We start from the raw sequence: 18,417 nt of genomic DNA on the forward strand, positions 1-18,417 counted from the left end.
AGGACCCTTTGGCAGGGCTACCCCAAGCCCTGGATGAGCCTCCCCAGCATGGCTCAGGGCTGTTCCCCTTCCCTAGGCCAGCAGTGAGGCCAAGCCTGCTCCTGCCCAGCCTGCTAGGTCTGCATGAAGAGGTGGAAGTTGGTCCTGGTGAACTCCTGGTGGATGCTGTCCAGTAATTTGTCTGAGTCCTGGGGAACATCTGAGAGGACCTGCTGCCCTGGGATGCAGCTCTGCTCTGGGGTGTAGGTGAATGTGAAGGAGCTGGAGTAGATGAGGCCATCGTCCCTGATGAGCAGGAGCGGGACCGTGATGGGATAGCGGAGCCACCTCCAGTCGCTGCCGAAGGCAGAGACATCAGGGACCACACACACGAGGGACTTGGGGCTCCTGGCAACAGGGCAGGAGAGGAAAACATGCATTAACCAGGGAAGGTCCCATGCAGGAGCAGCCAGCAGTGAGTGACTGCACTTCTCCATCCTGGAGCTCAGTGTGAAGCCTCCAGTCAGTTCCCTCTCTCCTCCCAGTCTTTCATTCCTCCCAGTCTTTCATTCCTCTCTGCCAGGGCTGCTTGATTGTTTGCAGTTCCCTGAAATCCCTCTTGTCTCCCACCCATGGCTATGCCCAGACTGCAGCCAGGGCAGAGAGCAGGCTCCAGACTAATTCCTGCCACTGCTTGCAGTGCTTGTGCTTGTTCCTGCAGGATGGGCAGTGCAAGTGTCCTTGTCCCCAGTGTCTGCAGCCACATCCTTCCCAGATCTGCCCAGCACAGCCCACACCTGGCTGCTGTTCCCTGCCTTCTGCCCAGCTCCCCTATCCATGTTACCTGTACATGGTCTCTGCTTCCACATCTCCGAACCAGACCTTGAGGTGTGCATGGAAATACTCCCCCTGCACCTCCAGCATGGCCACGTCCCCACCACCTGTGAGCTGTGACAGGCAGAGTGTGGCAGGGCTGGGTGGGTTATGAAGCCATACTCCTTCTCCCACAGGATGCTCCGCCTGTGCATCTCATTCCCACTTGAGAATGGGAGGTGCCACAGGGGGAGAAGGGCTCAGGAGGAGGAGGCACAAGGCAGGCAGGTGACAGGGAGGGGCAGCCCGAGGCTGTGCCCACCTGCAGGGCAGCAATGAGGGGCACGGGGCTGACGGGCTCGCGGATGCACGCCAGGCTCTCGCTGAAGGTGTACTCCACTGTCTCCGTGCTGATGATGGTCCAGCACGAGCCGTCGTTCAGCAGCTCCCTGTTGGCTTCCTTCGGGCAGGGAGATGCCTGTGGAGAGGGTCAGAGCTCCACCACGCTGTGGGGAATGGGGATGGGACGCCAGGCTTCTGCCCTCAGTGTCTCGATTCCAGCCAGTGACTGCTTTGCTCATGGGGAAATGGAGATTGTGATTCCTTTCCAAAGACCTCAGTTCCAGTGTCCCCACTAAAGCTTTGCCATAATTCTTGGCTTAGTTTGGATACAAGACCCCTCCCGGTGCCATGCTCCCCAGCCTGAAGAAACACAGGAGCTTGGAGAGACAGCAGCAAGCACCCTGCTCCTGCAATGCCATACCTGGAACTGGATCACCTTGTCTGTGGAGAGACACAGGTACATGTGGTCACTGCCCTGCAGCTGGAAGGCACACTTGTGGAGCTGGGAGATGGGCTCATCCACGTCCAGCATGGCGTACTGCTTCATCACCTTCCGGATGATCTGCGGGTGGCAGCATCCCCAGCATGGATCCCTGGTGTGGATCCTGGCACAGATCCTTAGCATGGATCCCTGGTGTGGATCCTGGCACAGATCCCTGGCATGGATCCCTGGTGTGGATCCCCAGCATGGTTCCTGGCATGGATCCCCATCATGCATCCCTACCATGGATCCCCAGTGTGGATCCTGGCATGAATCCCTAGTGTGGATCCCCAGTGTGGATCCTGGCACAGATCCCCAGCATGGATCCCTGGTGTGGATCCTGGCACAGATCCCCAGCATGGATCCCTGGTGTGGATCCTGGCACAGATCCCCAGCATGGATCCCTGGTGTGGATCCTGGCACAGATCCCCAGCACGGATCCCTGGTGTGGATCCCCAGCACGGATCCCGGCACGGCCCCGCCGCTCGGAGCCCTGGTGCGGGCGGCTCTGCGCGCTGGCAGCGCAGCACGGAGCTCACCAGGGGCGGCAGGGTGAGGAGCTCACCAGGGGCGGCAGGGTGACGCCGGTGGCCGTGCAGACCAGCTGGACCACGGAGCCGTAGCGGATGTACCCTTCCCGCAGGGGGAACTCGCTGCGGCCGCAGCACTCGTCGGCTGCCCGGGAGGGAGAGAGGCAGAGTCAGCCCGGGGAGCTGGTGAACCCTGCTAGGCACAGGTCTGGCCCTGCTCCCGCTGCTATCTTACCTGGGCTCGTAGGGAATGATGCTTGGAGAGAGCATCATTCCCTTGGAGCCCAGCTCGGGAGAGCAGGATGGGGATGCAGTACCTTGCAGGGCAGGAATGCTGTTGGGCTCTGGACTCCTCCAGGCAATCCCTTGCTTGGATTTGTAAACCTCCAGACCAGTACAGCCCTGGTCACAGCCCCTGTGCCCTCAAAGCCATTGGGAAAAGTCCAGAGACACACCAGGAATGCCGGGCAGAGGTGAGACTGAGCCAGATTCCTGCATCCCCAGGCTAATTCCCACGCCTTTTGGCCTCAGGAACTGGCTTTGTGGGACGGGAGAGCCAGGGCTGGAGGCATGGGGGCATCAGTGTCCCCCGAGGGTCCTTACCCAGGTGGAGGGTGAAGGCTGCCCACTGCCGGGCGCTGGCGATGAAGGCTCCTCCCTCCACAGACAGGTACCGCGTGCTGACGGTCTGGGAGCGCAGGCGGTTGAAGAGGGACACTTTGGAGCCTGAGGAGATGCAGACTGAGGGGAGAAGTGCCTGGGTTAGTGCTTGCCAGGACTGAATGATGGCTCTGTCAAGCCCAGCGAGGACAAGCCCTGGTTCCTGGGGTACCCAGCAGCCAAAACCCTCCCCTCTGCCTTCCCCTCTGTGTGAGTGGGGTGAGGCCCATGGTGTGGGGACCACACTGGCATCAGGGCATTACACCTCATGGATGAACCACTTGGAAATGAGACATCACTGTGTCAGATACATCCTCTTTTGGGAGTTCCCATGGGCTGTGGGTGTAGCCACATTTCCCTTCAGAGAGAAAAGCAAGGCACAATTCTTCCCAAGAATATTTCTGGGATTCACATTCTCTGAACCTCAGAGAAAGAAAACGCAATTCTTACCATTTGCTGTGCCTGCATTTGTGCAAAAGTAGAATGCAACATGGAGATTGTTTCCCCAAAGTGAGGATGTTTTGTTTCCTTGGCCTGTCAGGGCCAGGTGTGTGTGAGAGTCAGGACTGTTGGGTGACAGTCATGAGATTCAGTGCAGTGTGAGCAGGGTTGAGTGCTTGGCAGGTTCAGTTTTAGATGTATAGAACAATATAGTACAATAAAGTAATTAATTAGCCTTCTGATATCCATGGAGTCAGTTGCATCATTCTCTCCCCTCGTTGGGACCCTCACAGCATTGCAACATTTGGGTCCAGCATGGACCACTCCAGAGCCAAGCCGTGAGCAGAGAGCATCCCACGCTGGGCTGGCACCCACCTCCCTCCCCACAGAGCCACTCACGGTCTGTGTTCTTCAGGGACTGCTTCTTCTGCGAGGGTTTGGAGATGACCTTGATGAGTTTGCTGTGGAAGGTGCCGATCTCCTGCCCGTTGCTGAAGAAGAGCTTCAGGACCAGGCGGAAATGCTTGCGCTTGTCCGTGTCCGAGATGTACAGGGCCTTGGCACAGCTGAACCCCTGCCAGGGGCACAGAGGGGCTGCCAGCAGCTCCAGCCCAGCCCCACCAGCCCTTCTCACCCTCCTCACCACCCCACAAGGACATAATAGCTCCCTTCAACAAGCCCCGGGTTCATTTAAAGGGAGAAACGACCAGAGATGTTATTACAGGTGGAATGAAGAGCTGGGGATCAGCAGAGGCTTTATTTACACTGGGGGCAAAGTATTCCTTATGGAAATGAATGTTCATGTGTGATTTATCCCACATAACATGAGAAATCACCCTGGGTTTATGGTTTCCCTCATCCTGGCCGATATGCTGTGCTTTAGCAGCAAGGCAAGCACTGTGGACAAAAGGCTCTTTCTGTGAGGTTCCTGGCCTGCCTCAGACCCCGTGCTCTTCAGGGACCCCAGATAATGCTTTTTCTCCTTTTTTTCCTCTCCAATCAAAAGATGCCAGAGCTCTGCTGAAGGATTTGAACTTTGGGATCAACTGGGGCATTTTTTAAAATATATTTATCTGCAAAATGAAGGATCAGGCTTTCATTTTGTGACAAGCAGCAGTGCTGCTCATCAGGAGAAGGAACCAGGGAAGAGGGAGCTGTGCAGATTTTGACAGGCTGTTGACCTGAAAAGATGGCTCCAGAGAAAGACAGGGATCTTTGGGCTTCCTGGATTGCTGCACATGCCACAGCAGGCTTTCCTGTGTCTTATTTGGGTTTTCACTGTCTTTGCACTTGTGTGAGTGGTGTGGGGAGTGGGAGTGGGGAGTTATGGCTAGGAAGAAAGAGCTGTGAGATCCTGAGGAGGATGGGGAGAGTGTGACACACCAGGGTGTGAGATGCTGCTGGTGACAGCCCAGCCCCTGCATGAGAGGGATCCCCACAGCCCCAGGGAGCCACGGGCTTTACCTTTGCATCTGGCTGCTCCTCAAAGCTCAGCTTCTGGGTCTCCATCAGACTGCTGCCCATGCTGTCCAGCCCCATGTACCCACACACCCGAAATCCAGCCTCTCCCAGGTCCCTGGCTGGAACAGACAAGGAGAAGCACCTTCCAGCCCCCTGCACAGGCTCAGCTTCTCCAGGAGCACAGCATGACCAAGCCCTCCCTGGGACTGGATTTCAGGGGGCTCCGGCTTGAGCAGGAAAGGAGTTTGGGGGGCCAAAACCAACATAAACAGACTCACTGTCCCCTTTGCAGAGGCAGAGGGCAGCTCTCCATGGTGCAGGAAGGGAGGGAGGAGAGGTCCAGGGCTCTGCTCACCTTTTATCTGCTCCTGCTTTAACTTCCATCCTGGCCCGCTCAGGTAAACACAAGGTGGGGGGCAGAAAAACCTGCAGAGACAAGAGAGCATCTTCTCACTGCCCTTCAGCACCCTGAGAAGGTGCTCAGGAGGGGCTGCATGGCTGTGCTGAGAGTCCTTCACGGGGATCCCCAGCACTGGGGGCACCCCTGCACCCCGGGAGGCACGTGGAGCTCAGCCAGGGGCTGGGGACCCTCTGCCCTGCTCCTCCTCCAGTGCCTGGTTCCAGCCTCAGCGGCTGCCACACCTGGTGATGCCACTGTGGCTGCGATCCCACCGGTGACAGGATGGCCCTGGGATGGGGGGACAGGGAGCCTGGCACCCCCAGCTCTCCCAAAGACAGGGAGCCATCAGGGCCTGCCCCTGCCTGCCTGCCATGTGGGAGCTTCAGCAGGCTGGGAACAGAGTTTGCATTCACAATCAGTTCTGCAGCCCAGTGCAAATAAATCCATAGCCAGGAGTTTGGAAGCCCATTTTCCTGTGTTTTATTTGGGTTTCCACTGTCTTTGCACTTGTGTGAATGGTGTAAATTCATCCTCTATTGAGACTGGGTAAAGCACTAGCAGAGAAAACACCAGTGCAGGGGGTTGGATATTTTGGAGCCCTGGAGGTACAAGTTTATTTAAACAACTCATCCACAGCATAGGTCCCTGACTCCCATTATCAAGGAAAATGGCAGCAGCACCTTCAAACTTTAACCTGGGAGCTCTGTGCAGGTTTTCTCTCCCTTTTTAGACCTGGCATTTGATTTTCACACTCATCCCTTGCACGGGGCCAGGAGCAGAGGAAAGAGGCTGTGATGAGAGGGCTCCCTCCTGGCTGGAAGATTCAGTCCTGAAATAACTTTTTTACCTGTGGACCAGCAGCCCCTGGCAGGAGACTGGATGTGGTGAGAGCTTTGTAGGCACAGCCAGCCCATCCCAGAGCTGTCTCCTGGGGTCTGGGTGGATCCACCTTGGAGGCTGAGCTGGTTGCCTCCCAGCTGTTCCATGCTGGGTAATAAGGGAGCAGTATTTATATCCCAAGGATTAATGGAGGATTAATTACATTGCAGTGCTGCAGTCTGACGTCACTGGCAGGGAATGGCAGTTTTGGAGATTCAAGCCAGAACCTCAAGGTGTTCAGTGTGGGAAGGATTTTCAAAAATAGCAGCTTTTTGGAGACCACTGGCATTGGTGGAAACGGCCCAGTCCCTGCTGCGGCCATGCAGATTTTAAGACAAGAGTTAGAGGGCAGTTAAAACTCTAGCCTTTCCTTCTTGGGGGTGAGATTTGAACAGAATCTTGATTTCTTTTACTTTGTCTTTCTTTACTGCTGCACGGAAAGAACCTACCCACTGGGAATGTCTAACTGGGATGGATGCAGGGTGGAGCTAATCCTTTCTTGTGTTATTCAATTCATGGGACTAAACAATGGCTTTTCAAAGATGAGTGAATGCAGAGAGGATAATTTTCACCAGCTTAGATCTGTGAAATCCAGCAAGGCTGAAATGAAGCTTTAAATAGTTGGGTTTAGAAGTGGCTATCAGGGAAGCTGGGACTGTCTCCTGTGGCAGCAGCTCTCTGGCCACAGAGAGAAACACACAACTTTACCAGGCATCCTTCTGGGAAAGGCTGTGAGAGGATCAGAGAAAAGAATGAGAAACAATTCTTATCCTCACTTGCTGCACCTGGTATTGTGAACATGGGGAACGAGTTATGGAGATTTGTTTACCAAAGGGTAATTTCTTAATTAGGCAATGGTGGTGGTGTTTTGTCTGGAGCACCAGTTAGGTCAACCTGTAGTGAAGTAGGGTATAAAAGCTTGGGTTTGTTAATAAATAACAATTAGCCTTGTGTGCTAGATGGAGACTATGTAACTTATTGCCTGGTCCTGGCCTGTTGTGCTGATAATCTCTCACCTTTTTTCATTGCCATAGGACTTCTGTGCCACCTTGGCATGCAGGATGAGCACTGTCTGGTCTGCTGGCAGCTGCAGGTACCTCCTCACGCTGTCCTGGAGCAGGCTGCCTTGGCACGCCTTGGGTCTGCAAGACACAATTTCCCTGGCACTGGGGCACCAGAGCCAGCTCCTGCCCAGCCCTGCAGGCAGCAAGGAGCTCCCTCCATGCCCAGCCTGAAGGGGTGGGGAAGGTGGAAAGGCTTCAGAAGGAACTGCAGCTCAGCTGCTCCGAGAATGGGGCTGGCATTGAAAAACAGAAAGTTTGGATAATGGAGTAACTGCTTCACCAGTTTGCCACCAAACACACACAGGGCATTTCTAAGACTTCCAGCCCCATGCAATGGTGCCTGTGCTCTAGCTGGTTATTAATTTGCTTTTCAGCCTGATGTGCTTGTTGCTGTATGGCTTTTGGGTGAGCTGTGAGTGCAGCTGGGAGCTGCCATGCGAGGTGGAGCAACTCACTGGCTTCTGCAAGGGATGTTGGGTGAAAATATCTGCATTTTTCTCTGAGACCTAAGGAGTAGGTGGTTCTGCTGATTGTTTCTGCTCTATTAACTAGAAGGAGTTTCCAAACACCTGGCATTTATCTCTGCTAACTCGGTAGGCTGGGTGTTAACCAGCTGGAGAGAGATGAGGTGGGTCTGAGATGCTCTCTCTGCCACCTGGGACACGTGTGCAAGGGGGGGAGAGCTCTGGGATGGCAGCTGTGGAGGCCTTCTGTGGTGCACCACTCATGAGCAACACCAGCTCCTGCCCTGCTGAAAGGCCCTAAACCCCCTGAGTCTGGGACAGGAGCATTGCCTGAGGTTGGGATATTTGACTGGGTAAGATGAAAGCAGAGGAGATGACTGTGTAGGAGTCCCTCCTTGGCACATCTGTCAATGTGGTCACTGGGAACATTGCCCCTACTGAGGGGACCCAGCCTGGTTAATGACTCTCCTATCAGAGACAGAGGCAAAGCAGTGCCCAGAGAAGGCTGTGAGGCTCCAGCCACAGTGGAAAACACTGGGCAGAGTAACTGTGAGAGAAACATCTGGGGGCAGCACTGGGGGAAAAGGGGTGACACTAGGGGCATCAGCCATGGCCACCCAAGGAGGAGCTTGCAAGAGATGTGCAGGGGAGCATTCCCTTTAAACACAGTCTCTCTTCCTCTCAAATGGGCTAGAAATGGAGAAAAGTTGAGAGCCCAAATGATCAGACGTGTGAAGAGAGGTAAGTCTGGTCCTGCCATCACCCCGAGGCAGGCTCCTCATGGTGAGCTCCTCTGGGCTCAGAGGGCAGAGCAAGCTCCCAGGGAGGGAAGCTGCACACAGTCACCCCAAGCAACCTGCCAGCAGAGTTTGCCTGCCAGCTCTGCTCTTCCCAGTGCAATACTTTAAAAAGGCTGTGCCCCTTACAGCTTTTAGCACCATGTTGCAACTCACTTTAAACACATTTCAGTTCCAGCTTTCCCACCTTTGGATGGAGCTGATGCTCTGCTGTTGTATGAGGAAGAAAAACACATGTCCCATATAAACAAATCCATAGCCAGGGCCTTCTCTGAGCAGTGCCACGGGGACCTGACGCTTTGCACTGCACAGATGTGCTCTGTTAGGTTACTAGAGGGGCAATATAATCTCCTGTCCTCCTTGTTCCCAGCTCCTTATCCTAGATGTGTTAGCTAGTAAACATAAATCACCAGAGCCCTGCCAGAATCAGATTTACAGCCAGGGCCAGTGTCAGTGTCACCCTCAGCATTAACTGCTGCTCTGTGCCTGGAAAATGAATGTTTTATGGCCATTCCTGAGTGCAGAGCACAGGCTGCCACCAGGCTCTGCTCCTGTGGCAGCCCCAGAGCTGCTGCCAGCTCAGGGCTCTGGGCTCAGCCCACAGCACTCATGGCAAGGCAGGGGCAGCTCCTTTGCCAAGGCTGGACCTGTTCCCTCCATCCAGGGGCTGGAAGATTCCTGCTCCAGCACTCCAGCACACTGAGGCAGAGCTTTAGCAACCAGGATCCCACCAGTGGCTGCTCCAGGGTGGGTCACTTAGTCTTGCTGAAGTTTCACTGCCCTTTCTAGCCAATGAATAGTTTATATCTCTGCACAGCCAAAGAGATCCCATAAGAAAGTTATTTAATCTTTTTCCATAGTGGCAATCTGCAGCTGTTTCACTCCTCTGCTGCCAAGCAATGGTGTGATTTCAGCTTTGATCTGCCTTTGCTATTTTTCCTTTCATATAAAAGCACTATTTGGGAATGTCTCAGCAAAACTCTGGGTTTGGTTTTGGGTCTTCCTTTTTTTTTTTTTTTTTTTTTTTTGGTTAGTTGGTTTAGTTGTTGTTTTCTTTTTCTTTCTTTTTTTTTTTTTTTCAGAACAACTTATTATGATTGGGATAAATGTAGAAATGTATCAAGGAAATTGGCCTGACCCTGGATACCCTTTTACACTAATGCAGTGTTAAATTAACTAACACAGTGTTAAATGAGCACTGAACCTGGCTGGCTCTGTTCAGTAGCATTTCACCCTCAGTTTGTCAGAGACAACGGGCACACAGCAGGGAAGAACCAGGCTGGGTGTGTGAATTTTTTCCTGGTGAGTCTCATCGTTCAGTGTGCTGTGTAAAATCAGGAGTATAGCTCTGGGTCCTTGTGTCTCAGCTGCAGAGCCACATGCTCCATCCCTGTTAGTGTCACCAATGCAGTCACCAGTGCCCATCCATACAGCCTGAGGTCTCCCTGTGGGGCTCCTCTGCCATTGGCAGAGTGTGGAACAGCCTGGCACAGAGGCCAGGCAGTGGCAGGGAGTGTTCAGGAGGGAATTGCCAAAAGCTGTGGATTGAGACGTGTGCTGACAGCGTGGGCAGCAGCAATGCCTGCTCTGCAGAGCCTCCACAGCGCTGGCTCAGGGCAGGGGCAGGCTTGTGCAGGTATCACTGCTCCCTGCCATCCCTACATAACTCCAGAGGCACGTGGGTCACTGCCTGGAGCTGATTAAAGAACCTTCTGGAACAATTACCCACATGTTGCTTACTGCTTGAAGGGGGAATGTGCATGCCAAAGGCAGGTAAACAGATGGGAGCTCTTCAGATTTGATGTCCAGCTGGAGGAACAACTACCTAGAAACTTGGTTCTTTTCTTTGTCTGTTCTCTGCAGCCCTTGCCTGCCCAGTTTTGGGGTTAAATTGTGTGAGTGACGCACTCCTGAACAGTGCTTGCCATTCTGCCCACAGAGGCGACCACCCAGCATCCATCATCTGCTATAAATTTCTCTTCAGAGAGTCAAAGGGCTATTGCTAAAGCAGCTCAGTATGCCCACTTGGCTCCTTCTGGCACCTACAGCCTCCTCAGGGTTACAGAGAATTATTCACTCCTTCTGACATTTATTATATTAAATTATTAAAATGCTTAGGTTGTAGTGCAGTGTTAGTTCAGTGTCATGTTAGCAGCACCACACGGGCTGGGCTCTCACAGCTCTCACTAAAAGCTGCCTTTTCAGAGCCTGAGGTCTTGGCTGGGGCTCTGCTGCTCTCCACACAGTTGGGCATTATGTAGAAAAAGGAGGGGGAGCAAGGGGGGATCCACCACCTTTCTCCTGCACTGATTTCTGTAAGCCTTTCCCCTTCCCTGCTCAGCCTGGCACCACTTCCCAAGGCTTTTCCTTTGCTTTAGGTCAGGCTGTGCCTCAGGAGAGGGTGTGAGTGCATTTGTGGTGCATCTCTAGGGTGGCTCTGCCCTGCAGCTTGAGGTGGGAGAGACCCAGGGTTCCTCGTGGGGATTTGCAAGCCCTGGCCGGGCTGCCGTGCCCTCTCCCATGGGAAATGAAGCAGAAAAGGAGGAGTGCTCCGTGTGCTTTCCACAGGAGACACACAGCTGGACCACCTTGCACAGGGCTGTTTCATGTGGGCACACAGGGAGCCCAGGCAGGCGCCAGGAGGCTTTGGTAGGGTTGGACCCCACAGCCCCATGGCTGATTTTGGGAGAAGTGATGTTTAACACCACAGCTGAAAATTATCCCTCTCCCTCCCAGCAGCAAGTGTTCAGGGGCATCACTCAGTGCTTTGTCCTGCCTGCAGCTGGGGAATGCTGCTCCCTGTGTGGGACATGCCCTGCTCCACACATCACCTTCTGTGTGATGCCCACACCCTTGGGCAACCGCAGCAGAAGAAAAAAAAGCGCTTTACAGGCACTGGGAGAAGCAAACTGCCCTCTGCCCTGCTGCTTTTCAGTTCAGTGAGCTCCACCAGCTCGGTTCAATGAGCTCCACCAGCTCAGGAAGGGATCTGATATATTTGGTCCCCTGGGAATGAAAGTACCCAACTCTGGAGACCAAAACACAATCCCGGCAGCCATTGTTTAAAAACTGGGTCTTCAAATCACCTCTTTAGACAAGAACTGTAACTCACAGTAACAGTGTCCCCAAGTGCAGGTAGCACTGAATTGAAGTGCAGAGACCTTATTTGCTGCTTTCCCCCCCAAAAAAGGAGCTGTGGTTTGCCTTGCTCAGGACACAGCTGCCCTGAAGCTTGCTGGGACTTGCTGCCATAGAGAGCAACTGTTCTTCCCTCAGTTTGGGGAAACCAAACATCCTAATAAAAAATATCCATTTTAGAGGTCTGGGTTATATTTTGTGCAGATGAAGGGAGAAAACGCCTGCAGTGCTCTTGGGTATGGAGTCAAGGCAATGTTTATGCAAAAGGAAAAGCCATTAGAAATCCCAGAAATGAGAAGCCTGCAGTTTCTGGCTTCCCTCATTTTTCAATACCTCCTTTAATCCAGACCAACCCAACCCACAGCCCTTGTATATGCATGGGTATTTATAAATCCTGTATTTTCCTCACTGCACACACAAGTGAAATTCAGCCTTTTCTAGGCCTGGGGGATTTATTGACCACACCAAGGGCAAACAGTGGCTGAGAGCAGGAAGCACGAACAGCCTGTGGCAGTGAGCTCTGCAGGGAGCAGGGGCCAGCTGGGCTGGGCACCCCAGCAGCACCAGCACCCCCAAAATGCCCAAGATTGATAAAGCAGTACTGGCACGTCTGCTAGAAAATTCAGACAGTGGGGGTGATTTACTGGAGTCCCCTTTCTCTGCTCCTCGTGTGCAAGGAGGAAAGGAAATGCTGTTCAAGTGCCACAACACAGTCCCATAAAACACTAAAGGTGGTTCCTGCCACCACCAGACTGGTCTAGGTGCTGGGAGAGGTGGGGGAGTGGGAAGATCTATTCCAGGGTTTCCAAGAAGCTTCTGCTGATGGTCTCCAATGCACATCAGTTCACCTTCTTGATGGAAGATTAACCTGAGTCTCCACAGCCCTCCAAGCTCTGCTCTGCAGTTTCCGGGCTCAAAGTCACCTCCCCACACTGCAGCCACTACCTGCTGATGTTCCTGAACTTCCAGGACACTGTCGGTCAAATGGATATTAAGCTTAGACTCTCCTTTTTCCATGAACTTTATGGGGCTCCCAGGTGCATTCCCCAAAGCAGGGGAAGAGACAACAAAAGGGTTAAAAAGAAATTAAGGAAGAGAAAATAATAAAAATATAAAACAAAGAAAAATAGCAAAAGGAGAAGAAAGAGATAAAATAAAGAAAAAACAACGTAAAAAAGAACAATAAATAGAGGAAATAATAAATAAAAAATAAAATAGAGAAAATAAAGAAAAAAATTTAAAAATTAAGAAAGAGAAATAAAGGGGTAAAAAAGGAAAAAAACCAGAGGAAAATAAAGAAAGAAAATAAAGAAAAATAAAGAAAAATAAAGAAAAAAATAACGCTGAATAACGAAAAAAGAAAATAAAGCGCTAAAAGCAGCCGGGCCCTCCCCGCCGCTGATCCCCCCGGGCCGTCCCGGGCCGCGCACCCTCCGGTGCCGGCGCCACCTGCGCGCAGCTCCCGCGGGGCCGCGCTCGGCGGGGCGGGGGCGGGTGGAGCCCCCGGGTCCCCCCCGGGTCCCCCCCGGGTCCCCCCCGCTCCCGGCGCTGCCCCGGGGCCGGGCCGGGCCGTGCCCGCCCCGCCGCCCCCCCGCTCCCCCGCCCCGTTAAAGCCGGCGGGGCCCCGGCGCTGCCGCCGCCGCCCCGCACCGCCCGCAGCGCGTACCTGAGCCAGCAGCGCGGCGGGGAGCGGCTCCGAGCCCGGCACGGCTGAGGCGGGGGCTCCGCGGGCACCGCCGCTCCTGCGGGGAGGACACGACACGAGGAGGGTCAGGAGGCTGCGGGTGAGTCCGGTCCCCATCCCGATCCCGGTCCCGATCTCGATCCCGGTGCCGGTCCCAGCCCGGCTCTGCGCTGTGCCGAGCGCTGCTGCGGACATTGGCACCCTCCGAGTGGGCTTTTCCTTAGAGCGGGGCTGGCAGGAAGGGGAGCGGCGATCCTGGGCGCCAGGAGCAGAAAGCAAAGCCGCGAGGAGGGGAGAGCATATCCTTGGCCCCAAAGGGTTTTTCCTCCCATCTGGGGGCCGGAGCCTTCCCGACCCCCGGCCGCACGGGCTTGGCCCCGCAGCGGTGCCGGGACGCGGTGCCCGCTCGGTCCCGCGGTGCTGTGGGAGCGATGTGAGCTCTTCCCGCTACCGGGATGGCTCAGGCTGCCTGCCCTGCTCGCCTTTTGCCTACCTGCCGGGCAGGTCCCTGCTTATACAAGCGAGGATCTCATAGCAGAGAATAATAATGTCTGGTACACCTGGGCAAGGCGTGCTGAGCAGCAGGAAATCGAGATCCTGCAGAAAGATAAGCTCAGAAGTGTACCCTAAGTTTGTTTCTGCACGACTGGAAAATTGGGTCTGTGCATACTCGTTTGCACAAGCAATCACCCACCTTTGGCTTATCATTTCAACCGTTTCACAGGATAAAATTAGCTTTGGGCACTTCTGTTCCAAGCAATTACATGGGAAAACTTGTTTGGAAAATCAGATTATTCTGCACTCATCGTGTTTGTGTGGACATGCACTCGAGTGAGCTGAGCAGAGCTGAGCAGATACACGCTGTGGCGGTGGTGTGTGCTCTGCTGGGGTTTTGCAGGGACAGCCTTTGCTGCAGCAGAGAGCTGCTGAATCCATTCAGGAGGCAGGCTGCAGAGTGGTTAAGGGGACTGACAGGGAAATGGGACAGTCCTGTGTCAATAGAAGCCACCATGTGTGCAGTGGGACTGAGGGGAGCAGGGGTCCAGGAGAGGGACCTGTTCTCAGCCCCAACTCTGAGACAAGGCACAGGGCTTTGCCTCTTTTGCTTAATCACACTGGATTTTTGCTTCACTTAAACCTAGATTATTTATAAAGTTGTTATGAAGTTCTCTCTGTGGGACCCTCTGTAGCATCTCTTGATAGTAAAGATTTTGATTTTTTCAAGGACAGGAGCAATTAATCCCAGGCAATGAGTGTGCAGGTTCTCAATAACAAGCAGAAACTGCATTTCACAAGCAGATTCTTGCAATCTCTGCAGGAATTCATTAGATTGCTGTTGATATCAGCAAAAAGCTGTGTGTGGAGAAATCTCTCAGATCTCAGCCCTGATCTTTGCCACCAGGATATGAATAAACTCAGTCTCCTCCAAAATGCAAACTTCCCTCTGGAAGCCAGGAGACAGATCTTGGTGTCTGCAGTAAAACAACACTTTTCATCAAAGCAGGCCGGGTATTGCTGCATCCAATGGGAAAAAGCTGTTGTTGATTTTTGTGGAAGTTGTAACTTCCATTTTTTGTTGAAGAATTAAAGAAACCGTATGTGCTCGGTACAAGATGGGCTCGGGGGCTGCCCTGGCTGGTGGCTGTAGCAAACAGAGGAGCTGTGGCCAACAAGGCAGCTTGTTGTAGGAAATCTGTGGTCACAGAAGATGTTTGTGCTCCCATTGCTCATAACATAGCGTTTCCCTTGAGGTTGGCATTAGGGGTTAAAGGTTTTCAAGAGAAGTCTTTGTTTAAACATCTTTAAAGTTTCCAATAGGGGCCCCTTTGTTCGCTCTGGAGCAGCCTGCCTGCCTTGTTAAAAACTCAGCACTCATAAAATGCCATTTACAAATGCCTGATGAATAGGGCTGAAACATGGAGGGGGGATAAATAGAGTTTGTACCTACACACACACGGGACTTACAGACAGGCCCTACTGTGAGTGAATAAATGGGACCTAGAAAAAACACAGCAAAAAAAAAAAAAAAATAGATGGAGTGGTGCTTATAAAGAAACTTATAAAAGTCAGCAATTCCCCCTGCACCACTTGGGCACTTTCATGCCAGATGTCTCTTCCAGCCAAGCCGGGAGGCTGAGTGGCTGCTGACACTTGTCATTACCTCTCAGTAATCCTGCTTTCTCCACTTTGGGCCCACACAGTAGCAAACTGAGCACTTGGGCTCCATCAGGAGCTCATGCAGCTGCCACAAGGGCTCCACTGATCTGCTGGCCACAGGGACCCTGACCCAGTGCTCTCCGTTCCTGCTGTGGGCTGGTGAGCATCATCCCCCTGTAGGTACTCACAGCACAGATGTACCTTTGGGTGCCAGGTAATGTTTTCAGCTCTTAGAACCCTTTGGTTCTCTCCTGCCTTGGATAAATAGAAAGGGTTTTAAACCAGCTCTGTTAAAGCAGGAGAGGGTAGAGGTGTGTGCTCAGGAGCCTCCAGAGGCTGGTTCACACCAATGGCAGCATTTCCATGTGGAATGCTCCAGACTGAGTCTTATCCGGTGCTTGAATCTTGGTTCTCACACAGCTTGTCCTTCTTGGCATTTTTTACTTAAGTCAGAGTTCATCTTTCCCACCAATATTCTGTCTTTGCCTGTCTGTCTGCAAACTTCTGATCCTCTGGCCTTGCAAGCCCCTGCTTGCACACGAGTCCATCCCTAGCCTGGTCCCTCTGGTGCCCCTCAGGGACATCCATAGGGCTCAGCTGCTCTCCCTTGCAGAGTGGTGGCAGTACCTTGGTTTCTCTCCAGACTTCAGCTTTTCTGTCTCTGGGCTGTGTTGTGCTTTGCCAGTGTGTAAGTTCAGGAGTCTTGGAGTGCAGTCTGTGGACCCATAGGAGGGCATGGTCTGTGGCAGGAGCCAGTGGGAGCAGATCTGTTGGCAGCAGAGATAACCCCCTGTACAAGAGTCTCTGTCTGGGCTGGAAAATCAAGCAAGCTCCACACATGGAAAAACACTGCCTTTGGGCACTCACAGCTCGTACACCTGCAGCTGGACTTGGATGGCTTCCCCAAAGTGTCACCTGCTCTTCAGTGTGGGCAGAAGGGAGGCCACAGCCACTGTGCTGCTGGGGAAGCTCTCCTCTGGTGCATCTCCTAAGGGGTGACAGCATCCCAGTCCCAGGACAGATCTCCTGCTGCCAGAGGGACGTGGAAGCTGTGAAGTTAGGTGTGAGACATTTCCTGTGCTACCTTTGAGGTTCTCCCTGTGAAAAGTATCTACACAAAGTTGCTTTTCTGTTCTGAGGAGGGACAAAAAGTCCGCGCGTGCCTTTCTGCAGCTGCCAAACGTTCCTCACTTTCTGCTATTTCAATTAAACACATAGCAGGATGGGCAGGATAAAGGGGAGAGGCACAAGAATATTCTCCTGGCGTGTTTTCTTATGCCAACACATTGAGTCACATCTCTAGAGTGAGAAATATGATATAAAGACTTTGAGAAGGAGGTCAGGCAATGAATCTATGATTGCTGGGCTGGAATAGCAGGCGGTCTCTGTGGTTGTCTGTGCCATGTAAACTTCCTGAGGTCAGCTGGGGATTGTGGTCCTAGCAGATTTGGGAGACAGCTGTCCTGCTAGTAACTATCAGTCTCATACCAGCTCTGCTGCATCAGGAGCTTAGCTGACAAACTCTGCACCAGCCCAGTGGCTGATCTGGGCCATGACTTTTCCTTTGTGGTTGAACATGCATATTTCTGGGGGAAAAAAATGCTAACACCTTCCTCCCAAAACAAGAACTTGGGCAATGGATTGCTGCGTCAGCTTCTGGATGGCCAGGGCATCCTTCTCTCCAAGGTTTGAAGTCTCTTGGCCCAGCTCAGCTGTCCTCCAAGGACCTGTTTGCAGAAGAGCGTTTGCTTTTTAAAGAGAGTCAGCAAGGTGGATCTGTCCCCTGTTGATCACTCTTCATCAAAATCAGAGCACTTCAGTTTTGTTGCAAATAGCAGTTAGGAGATGGGCTGAGTTTGCCTGTTGTGCAGCTCAGGGGACAAGTGTAGCCTAAAGATCTTGAGTGGGACAGAGAGGAACAGAGAAATGGCACCAGCAGTCCTGAAACAGGAGCCATCTCTGACATGATTAGCTGAACAAGGAGATTTGGCAGATGTGTTTTCCTCTTGGCTAGATCTTTAACATTTTAATTTGCAAGTGAATGTGGCTTTTATCTGTGGCAGCTGTTGCTGAAGCAGGCCAGGTACAGCTTGTTTCAGTGCAGGGCTGTCTGGGCAAGAGGCTTTCCTGCCATGTGAGTGGCAGAGCACTGGGAGGTCTTTTAGAGATAGATTGAGGCAGAGAAAAACCCCGTGTGCTGTTGTGGAGAACATCTAGAAGGGGATGCTCTGTTCATTGCTACACCCAGCATTTCCTTCCCAAGGGGATTTCAAATGTCACAGAATAAACCTGCCAGGACTTGAGCCCATGAGCTGTGAGTCAAAGACATCTCTTACTGCTAAAAGGACCTGGTCAAGAAATATCTTCCTCCTGCCCTCCCTGTGAATATACAGGAGTGAGTCCCATAAAATGGGGAAAAGGCTTTTGTGGGGAGCAAGCAGAGCAAAAGAGACATTCCTTCTGCATCCAGCAAGGCTTTCCTGTTACAGCACTCCTGCTGATTTGCTCCTGTTGGGTTTGGAGCCTTGATGTGCTGTTGGAGAAATACAGCCTTGTTTTTCAAACAACATGTCCTTCCAGGTGGCACTTGGCCCAGTCAAGCTGCCGTGGAGCTGTAACCAGAGAGCTCTGTGATGTCCTGGAAAGAGTCTGCTCTGCTTCTCCCACATGTGTTTGGGAAAAACCAAGGACATCACTCCTTAAATAGGGGGGAAAAACCCCTTTTGGGCTGGAAATTCTTGCCATTTCCATGGTCTGGGTGTGCTTGTGGTCCCTGAGTTTCCTTGCTCTAAAAACTGCATTGCTGTCCTCTCTGATTTGCCTTTTGTCACCCAGCTGCTGTGGGGGATGAGCACTGAGATTTTGGAGCTGTGATTGAGTGTAAGGTCAATGCTGCCTGTAAAATGGTCCTGAGGGTGGATTCAGAGCTTGTGAGCAGCAGAGGTAGCACTGAGAGCTGGGCATCTGCAAGCAGAGAGCACCTTGAGGCTGGGGATTATGCTGGGAGAAACCAACCCTTGGGCAACTCTCCAGGGGAGGGTGGATCCAGCTCCAGGCTGGATCCTCCCAGGCCTCATTCTTTGCAGGTCTTGCATATACAATGTGCCAGCAATTCATCCATGTTTCT

The 18,417-nt window shown here is 52.8% G+C and overlaps 2 protein-coding genes across 2 annotated transcripts in view; one reads left to right on the forward strand and one right to left on the reverse strand.

Moving 5' to 3' along the window:
* RBPJL (recombination signal binding protein for immunoglobulin kappa J region like) overlaps nt 1-18,417 on the reverse strand; it is a 19,636-nt gene continuing 1,219 nt past the window's right edge. Inside the window, exons 2-12 of the mRNA XM_066561853.1 lie at nt 13,116-13,191; nt 7,003-7,128; nt 5,063-5,133; nt 4,711-4,826; nt 3,646-3,820; nt 2,749-2,886; nt 2,181-2,290; nt 1,556-1,696; nt 1,115-1,270; nt 824-927; nt 1-387 (exon numbers count right to left, since the gene is read on the reverse strand). Of these exons, the coding sequence (XP_066417950.1) occupies nt 114-387; nt 824-927; nt 1,115-1,270; nt 1,556-1,696; nt 2,181-2,290; nt 2,749-2,886; nt 3,646-3,820; nt 4,711-4,826; nt 5,063-5,133; nt 7,003-7,128; nt 13,116-13,191 (1,487 nt within the window). The 3' untranslated portion in view covers nt 1-113. The remainder of the gene's footprint in view (nt 388-823; nt 928-1,114; nt 1,271-1,555; nt 1,697-2,180; nt 2,291-2,748; nt 2,887-3,645; nt 3,821-4,710; nt 4,827-5,062; nt 5,134-7,002; nt 7,129-13,115; nt 13,192-18,417) is intronic.
* MATN4 (matrilin 4) overlaps nt 13,180-18,417 on the forward strand; it is a 17,054-nt gene continuing 11,816 nt past the window's right edge. The window contains exon 1 of the mRNA XM_066561441.1: nt 13,180-13,233. The gene's annotated coding sequence lies outside the window, so the exon portion shown is untranslated. The remainder of the gene's footprint in view (nt 13,234-18,417) is intronic.

Source organism: Molothrus aeneus, chromosome 17 (assembly GCF_037042795.1).
Source record: "Molothrus aeneus isolate 106 chromosome 17, BPBGC_Maene_1.0, whole genome shotgun sequence".
NCBI classification, from domain to species: domain Eukaryota; kingdom Metazoa; phylum Chordata; class Aves; order Passeriformes; family Icteridae; genus Molothrus; species Molothrus aeneus.